This window comes from Nyctereutes procyonoides, unplaced genomic scaffold (assembly GCF_905146905.1).
Source record: "Nyctereutes procyonoides isolate TBG_1078 unplaced genomic scaffold, NYPRO_anot_genome, whole genome shotgun sequence".
In the NCBI taxonomy this organism is placed as follows: Eukaryota; Metazoa; Chordata; class Mammalia; order Carnivora; family Canidae; genus Nyctereutes; species Nyctereutes procyonoides.
The window spans coordinates 65,973,068-65,982,446 of record NW_026575125.1 but is presented as its reverse complement, the minus strand read 5'-3'; the positions used below and the strand labels follow the sequence as shown (position 1 = coordinate 65,982,446).

The 9,379-nt window shown below is 33.6% G+C and overlaps 1 protein-coding gene across 1 annotated transcript in view; it reads right to left on the bottom strand.

Moving 5' to 3' along the window:
• Positions 1-9,271: 9,271 nt before the first annotated feature.
• DACH2 (dachshund family transcription factor 2) overlaps positions 9,272-9,379 on the bottom strand; it is a 636,043-nt gene continuing 635,935 nt past the window's right edge. Inside the window, exon 19 of the mRNA XM_055338054.1 lies at positions 9,272-9,282. Coding sequence (XP_055194029.1) covers positions 9,272-9,282 — 11 coding nt within the window. The remainder of the gene's footprint in view (positions 9,283-9,379) is intronic.

The window sequence follows — 9,379 nt, the reverse complement described above, 5'->3', positions numbered from 1 at the left end:
AAAAGGTGGAATGGATACACTTCTATTCTCATATGAGGATAAATTATAAAAAATATATTTACCGTAACTGTATACGGAAGAGAATACGTTTTAAAGGAAGTTTTATACGTCAATTACATGCCAAATATTTCATTCCTACTAAAATCTACACATGAAAACAAATGCTAACTTCATATGTATTTTATTGGGCACAGTAATAATGAAATCCAGTATTTGTCATACTTGTCAGAAAGTATGGATCTAACTTCTTGAAGAGAATAATTAGGCAAATATTATAATTACTATTTTACTAAAATTAAGGCAGAGAGAAGTTAAATTACTTCTCAAGCTTAGTAACTGAGTTAGCCAGTTAGTGGCTGAAAAATTCTGACTACTAGACAAGTGCACTTCCTACATTGTGTCTTCCAAAGACCACTTATAAAATGTCAGTAAAAGTGCATGTGTCTAGTACACAGATTTGCAAATTTGAGTCACGCTAAGAGCTCTAGATGTACTTGAATTCTACTTTCCTGCAGAGAAAAGAAAGGAAAGGAGAGAATAAATGAAAACTAGTATTTAAGGAACACTGACTATGTTAGGAGCCACACTAAGTCATTCTAAGCACTTGTGTCACATATGGAATGCCATATTTTTAAACTACTTCTTATAAATAATGCCATGGTGAAAAGTTGCTTATGTTTCTATGTCATTCCTCTAAAAATCTAAGGTTATATTACCCATCTTCCATAAGTGTATAAATCACAAAATATTTTGTAAATAAAGGACAAATTTATTTGAGTTTTATTTAGGATGCATATTGTAAATATTTTAATATAATATTTAGAAATACAATTAAGTTCTTTTTATAACTTTTAACTACTCCTTTTGTATGTTTAACTAATAGAAAAATACCATAATCCTACATTTCAAAGGAATCAAAATGTACAATCAAAATATGGAGGAAAATAAAAATGGAAGTAATGGGAAAACATTAAATGTTTACTTGAACATTAAAAATAGCCACATACAACATTTCCCATAGACAGTTGGAATGCAGTTACCAGGAGATTGTGAAATTTGAGTTGCAGATTTTACTTCACACATTTTATTTTATTTTTTATTTTTTTATTTTTTTTTTTGCTTCACTCATTTTAAATGGCTACTCTCCAATGTTGAGATCAACATGATATTCATTTGTATTTTTTTTTAAAATAAGAGCACTTAAAATTTATGGGACAATAATAGGGAAATAGTGAAGAAATGTTTATAAACAGGCTGTTTTCTTTAAACTTAAAAGAGAAATTGGTGAAAATGTTGTCCAAATAATCATTTGCATTATTGATATAAAGTAGATTTCAATTTAAGTATGCAGATTATTACTAAGGTTAATTTTCATGCACTAAACAAGTAAATTATAAACCGGGGGGGGGTCAACAGATTGGGGGGATGTCAAGAAGGTCTGTATAAAATTTAAAGAATGATTTTCTTTACATTTACTTTAATTTCCAAAACTGATTGCTATATGGTTATTATAAATGAGAAAGAAGTTCCTTATAGCAAACAAATAAGACTTTATGCTAATGGACCACAGTAAAGAATCCTGGCTTAAGTTATATAACTGAGGATCTGTTAAGGTTTGTTCTGATAGATGATGTGAGTTTTGCCACAAAAAGAAATACTTCTTCCTATTTTTATTTCAGCTTCTCTACAGAGTTTTAAATAAGAAAGAGAGCTTTATTTGTGTAATTTTTATAACTACTATCCCACTCTCTGCAAAGTTTTAAGGCAAAGGTGATTATTTAATTAGAGTTGGTTTTAGACTATTTTTGTTTAAAACTAGAAAATCTTTCTTCTACCTAGGTCCCAATGCATTGTTTTGCATAGGATAATATTACAGTCTAGTTAGCTGACTATGAGAGATTATAACAGGATGGATTGAAAGTGATAATATCAACATGAATTGACAATGAGGTTAATGGGTGAGGAGGTTAAGATTCCGATGTTTTAGAACCCACTATCAATAGCAAGCCAATCAACTTCTCCAAGGATATTTCCCTACTTAAGAAATGGGGGAAAAAAAGAAATGGGGGTTAATCATACCTTTCTTAACTATCATACAGGGATAATCCTGGTAGACGATGTGTATTAAGAGTGGCACAAAGACAAAATCTTCTTTCTGATGGAATTGTTACTAATGAAATAACTAAAAACAAGCCTAGGCTTGCCACATGTTGTTAAATGGAGCAGAAAAACTTAGCCAAATATAAAAAAAAAAAGTCTTCTATGGGAAGGGACACTGGAGAGAATGGGAAGGTAATATCTTAAATTGATGTATTCTTTGAGTTCCTATATGAAGCCATGCCTGAATCTATTCTCAGAAGTTTCAGTTAAGTCACTCAGTAAGTTACATTTTTAAATTAAGCCCTCCCCCTCCTTAAAGTCCCAAAAAGAAAAAAATGGCACAGAGTTTACCAGGGTATACAAACACTAGATCTTGCCTTTCTTTTTCTCAATATTCCTGTTTTAGGATTATCCAATAAGCATATTGGCATAGAACCACAACACATTTATGTGACTGCAACATCATTCTGCTTTTTTTTCATTTTATTCTACTACTTATTTAAAAAATGGTATGACAACAATAGCATGTTATTACAACCTTCTATGAAAATGCCGTGTGTTTTTATTTAAAACACAAATGTGGGGCAGCCCGGGTGGCTCAGCGGTTTAGCACTGCCTTCAGCCCATGGTGTGATTCTGGAGACCGGGGATCGAGTCCCACATCGAGCTCCCTGTGTGGAGCCTGTTTCTCCCTCTGCCTGTGTCTCTGCCTCTCTCTCTCTCTCCCTGTCTCTCTTTCGCTCTCTCTCATGAATAAATAAATAAAATATTTTAAAAAATAAGACACAAATGTGAAACAGGAATTTTGGGTCAGAGAAAGGCTTTCCTTTTGCATTTTCCACAAGCTTATCTGGGTTTGGGGAGGGATAGAGAGAAATTTCAGCTTAAAAATATATTGTATAAGTACAGAGAATGGAGCATAAAGTAACTGGTTAAGCAGTTACAGAGTTAGGCTAAACAATCCTTCCTAGATAATAGTCAGGAAAATATTTGATTGATGAATTATTTCTATAGACTTCCAAAATGCTGAGTAGCAGAGCAACCTATTTTGGCTTGCAAGTCTCACTGTCTTGCTATCACTACGACTCCAAATCCATCTATTGTGTAGGTGAGTTATAACTAGAATTGTAAGTCTTAGGTTTGTAGATGGGATTTTATGTTAGCATCATGTGGCAGCCTTTCAGTCATTGCAAATATTCTTTTAACAATGTAGTGGTAGGTGGTGCAAGCCACCCCTTGACAACCAAGCCCTAATTTCTCAAATAATGTAAGCTGTTTACATCCTCCTTAGAAAGAACTAAAAACATAATGTGTGCTATAATCTGACAGGTATTTCACAGAAAAAGGTATGATGTGGTCTGGGAGGTACCATCAATCAAGATAAAAATCCTGTGAAGGATGAAGAAAATGAGAGAGAAATACTTCCTGGGGGAGAAAATAAAACGACTCGAGCCATCTAATGAATCTTATAGGAAAAATAATACTGCTGCTTTAGAGGAAGATGCTAAAAACTTCTCTGTGGGGTGTGTACTACCTAGTCTTTCTTCACTCTATGATGGCAGTTGCACTAAAGTTTCTCTGAGTAGTAAAAGGCTCCTATTCTCAAAGGAAGCACTTAAGAGGAAAGAAGACCCACTTCCCACCATCTAATCTCTGACATGCTATACACTTTACAAAAGAACATTTCCACTTTACAAGGGAATATTAAAGTGCCTACGTATATTTTTCAACATAGTATAAGACATAAAAGGGGAGGACAATTAATGACTGATGAGGATAGAGTCGGAAGTTGTGGAGTCCCAAGAGAAAGATATAGAGCACAATCTGGTGGAAATGAGTAGAAAAGCCTATAGAGAAATTCTATCTGATCTCCTTTTAGTTTTTCTTGTCAAGCCATATACATGGCTGGTAATCATATGCAATTTAGTTTTTCCAGTCTCTTTACTTGCTCCTAACATCACTTTCATTGCTATCCTACCAGATTCTGCAATGACAACCTTAGTCCATGGGTAAGTGTTTCCAATAAATATTGGCACGTCATCTGAAGCTCATTGGAGGGTTGTTATCCTGGGTTACCAAGTGAGCTACAAAGATGGACTATAAGGAAGTTTCAAAAGTCAAGGAAGGGTAGACATTGCTCAAATTGATTTGGAGAGAGTAGATGAGAATATACATATTCAAATATATTTCATAGTATGTTACAGACTATGTATGTTACAGACATGTATGTTAAATCATGTTGTAATATATAATAATTGTGGTTTTTTTTTTAGCATAGAAGTGTTAAACTGTGTCTGTTGCTTTTAGAGCCAAATGGCACTTTAGTCACCTTGCTTTTAATTCATCAGTGGCTCAAGCAGACTAGTGGCGAGTTTCCAAGGTGGCCTTGTTCCAGGATCCCACCATGCTCTGTCACTGGCTGGGAACAGCCTACAGGAAGCATGGCCTAGCATGTCCACCACGGTGGATCCAAAGAGCCTCTAGCTTAAGGCTGTCAATCAGCTTTTTCTCTACTAATCGAAAGTTCTCTTGAAGGGAGATCTAACCAACTCACCTCCAAGGCCACCACTATAGTCATTTTCTTCTAGAAATTACCTGGCCATCCCATTGACCTGGGGTCTATGGCATCTTTGTGTTTTTGTTACATATCTGTAGAAATTCTTCATATGTTTGGTGCAATAGTTCTTGGTTGAATATGCTGCAACCATTCCCTACTACTCTTTGCTTTCTTTTAACTCTGACTCTGTGTTTCACCATATAGAAGGCTTTTCTGTTTAAAAAAATTGTATAGTAAAATCTGTTAATTTTTCAAAAAAAATTCTTCAGTGGCATCTTCACCAAGTGCTGCATTGATGAGATCATGCTTTTTGTATTTTAGAATGATTAGTCCGTATTCTCTGAATAAGCTTTCAAATTTTTTTTAGCAAAAATGGGTCAGCAGGGAAACATTTAATAGGTTTATCTTTTGCACCAAATTTTGGTTTACATTTAACATGCAGGTGAGATTTAATATCTACTTCTGTTGTGTTAGTAGCAAAAGGAAGGAAAATTATTTGATTCCTCCATATTTATGGAAAAATACCTTCCAGTGGTGAATCATTTTGTGTCATGGTCAAACACGTAGGCAAGACAAAAACAAAAACAAACAAAACTCCCCCACAAATGTAAAAATTGGTCATACAGATGGACATTACCCTTGCAAAAGCAGTTCCTAGTTTGTTTGCTTTTTAGGTTTTGTTTTGTTTTGTTTTGTTTTCCCCGTACAAATACAATGGCAGGAATAGGAGCATTGTGTCACTTAGAACTTGCACTTTATGATGCTATCTCCCTTGAACTTTTTTTTTTTAATCTAGAAAGTCAGTTCATGAAGGCTGTTGTGTGTTTTCTAGAACTTAAGAGCTTCATATCCTAGGTTCATTTTATCTGTTATTAGTAAGATGATGATGTCAATTCTCAAAAATTTAAGAAACATGCACTGTCAACTGTACCAGTAGCCCTAAACAATGAAATATAGACATATAAAAGTTAACTCAGGTATAAACACACAAAAGAATTCTCCCTGTGATCATAAAATGATGTTATTTTCTGTTCAGCAGTTAGTTACTGCTGTTAATGCCGATTAATTAAAGGATGTTGCTATAAAGTGCAAATAGGGAATCTGAGAAACTGAGAGGTCTCCACGTGAAGTTAAGTCAATCTGGGCACGGGCAATCAAATGTAATGAAATCACTTGTCAGTGCTAAGCTTGCAAAAACTGTGAAGTTTGACTAGGGAGTAAAAGGATTATAATTAGATTTCCAATAGGATAATAACTAAATGGCAGAACATGGTAAAGAGAAAATATTACTTTGTTAGCTGATGGTACTGCCGTTCAGTTCAGTTTTAGTTTTTATCAGTGCACTTGTAGTTGTGCTAATTCAATTTGCTTTTATCAACAAAAATGCACTACGCAAATGGTACTTGAAAGTCATTTGCAAAAACCATTGATCTGAAGGTGCAGTTAATGACACCCAGTATGTTTATTTTACGTGAAACAGAGATTGGTTGATAAGATGGCTAATGTGCTGTCTTGCAGGCCCTCAACTGAGTTCTGTGAATCTGGGTGGGAGAATGTTAGTGTATATGCTTCACCGAATCCTTCACCTCCAGCAATAGTGGACAGAGCCATCAGAGTATGTATTCATTGTTTGATCACTTTAAAATATTCAGAGGGAGCTGCTATAATAGCCTTCTAAGATAAGGGATACAGAAGGTGATTTATGCATACCTTGACTGTCAAACAACATTCAAAGCATAAAGGACATGAAATAACTAAGCTAAAGAGGTTTAGAATATATATAAGAATCTTAGTACAGGGCAGCCCGGGTGGCTCAGCGATTTAGCACTCCCTTCGGCCTAGGGCCTGATCCTGGAGACCCTGATCGAGTCCTGTGTCAGGCTCCCTGCATGGGGCCTGCTTCTCCCTCTGCCTGTGTCTCTGCCTCTCTTTCTCTCTGTGTGTGTCTCTCATGAATAAATAAATATAATCTTAAAAAATTAAAAAAAGAATCTTAGTGCAAAGAATCTTTGTACTAAAGTCCAAGTGATTATCATAAAACTGTATGTGACTTTATTACTTTTAAAGATGGCCAAGCAACATCCTTCCTAGTCCTCTTTAAACTCTCTTAAGGAGATATCCCATTGGAACTAATTAATTTCAAAACTGAGAGCACTGGGAGATTGATAGATTTCTATCCAGCAGAGCTATTGACAACAGAAAAAGAAGAATTCACTGGTGCTGGAATTGTTTGCTATGAAAAGATGAGTTTTGGAAATGGCATTAGATTGGCATGCATGAATTCATCCTCATAAACAATGCTAGCAAATTATTATTTTTTCCAAAATAAAAAATGGGTAATTGAGGGAAATGGAACGATGAAATCAGTATCAAAAAAATGTCATGAAAGATAAAAATTATAATACACAAGAGCAAATCCATTAGGAAGAATGAAAAAATATTGGCTAATGTTTCATTTTATGTTTTCTGGCATTATACATTTTCTGAAGTTTGTATATGCATATAAAAGCATTTTATCAATTCCGAGCCTCTTAAATAATAAGTGATATTATTGGGACTTTTCAGGTAGTTACTTGAACTGATTCATTTTGTGACCTATACTCAAGATAGTTCTGATAATATTTTCAGGCACCTATTCCACTGTCTAATAAATATTTTTTTCTTTTTTGCTCAAAAAATAAACTTACTTTAGATATTAAACTGTGATTTTACTGTCATATTAACACAAATAATTCACTCTAGTTTTCCATAAACTGATGATGGGAACTTTGTTATTTGTAGTGCTTTAATACTATGCTATGAGAGATGAGAATGTGTACTTTTCCATTTTCATTACATTTATCAAGATTATTTAACATAAACTAAAATGCAGACATTCAACAAGTAATCATTAATATGCCATACTTTACCATATATTGACACTATTAATGACATATATTAGACATATATTAGACAATTTGATTTATAATTTCAAAAAAATAATAAAAGTTTATTTCCTTGCTTTAAAATAAATCCCATTAATCCTTTTAAAGGTGTACTAATTCTCTCATGTTTAGCCAGCAAGAATAGAACTTACTAAAAGTATGCTCAATGAAAATAAATATTAAATGTTCCCTACACCTAGCCACAAATTAATATTCAAAAGCCATTCTTTACAGACTTGTTTAAAATAAGAAAATTTAAATCAAATGGAAGGCTTTTAATTTATATCATCTAACTAACCTCCCATGAATAAGGTATCTCTTTTTTGTTGCATGGAAATGAAACAACTTTAGGACATTAAAAAAAAAAAGCTTGTATTTATTTCAGAGTTGGGAAAGATGTTACTGCTGCAAATTAAAGGAATAATATACATTAAACAAACAGCAATGAATTGAAATATAGGATTAAAGGATAAGAAATATATAAACCACTGATGGTATGTTTGCTTTAACCTCCCAGGTTCCAAAGCTGACCTTACATCCTATCAAAGGAGGGGCACAATCGAGCTCAATATTCCATAAAAGACTGGGATTATATTTGTGTGCCACAAATTAAGAAGTCATTAAACACTTCAGGCTTAGGGTTCTACCTTGGCCTGATATGTGGTAGCAAACTCAACTAGTGGTAGCCCACAACTAGTGGGGCTTTCCTCATAAATTTAACTGTGGTGAATTAATTGGACAAATACAGCATCTCATCCATATTGGTTTTGGTCACATAGACACACCTTTTAAATTGAGGGAAGAAAGCAGGCAAGCAAAAGAAGAATAAAAAATAGCAAAATCTTCACTGAATGAAATAAACATACATGCTTTTCACATGTAGCAAAATTAATGCATTAATTAGGTCTACTCAACTTCAGCAGAGACAGGTATTACCAGAAGATCCATGAGCTCTGAAATTCTTTGTTCTGTAAAAATGATGGGCAAATCTACATGAAACAGGGTTTCTAAATTTTCTAAAGCTGCCACATAAATGGAGACCCTCAAATGAACACGAATGGATCTTTTTTTCACATCCAGTTCTGTTGCCTTCATGTAGATCCAGTCATCACATAATGAAAAGGCATTGATTAGTTAATCGTCTATCAACAACATATCCATGGTTGTTGTCTTGCTTTCTGAAGTTAGGGAATCACTTTTTCATGGAGATGTCTTTTCTTTTTTATTAGCGTGAGACATCTTTTCATATTAAACATGAAAACAAAAGTAATCTGCATACAGAGGGCTAGAAAACTGCATTAGAATCAGACTAGAAAAACTCCAGTGGTTAAATTCAATTTCTATTTTCAGGTTGTTTTGCACTCCAGTGAAATTCTATACTGAATTTTTTCACCGATTTTCTTACTACTAAATATTTTTATATACTTTAAAGGATCTAGGCATTTATGGGAATCTTGAAAATCATGAATTAAAAGTCGTGGTCTTATTTCCATATTTAGATTGTTTCTAAAGTTATCTATATTTAGCACTGGAATTTAAAGGTTGATAAAAAGTGTTGCCTTGAACGCTTTAAACATAGTGATAGGTTATGATTATTTTACCTGTGGGTTTTACAAACAGTAGTGAGATTTCTTTGAAGTATATTTTTGTACACCTCAGAAAGGTAAATTATATTCACAGCTAAGCATTTTTAGAATATGCCTAAAACATAAATATACATACTTTTAACAGCTAAACATATAAGAAATTTGCCCACATTGTATATGTAAAATTATTAGTCCATATATATGTATGTATA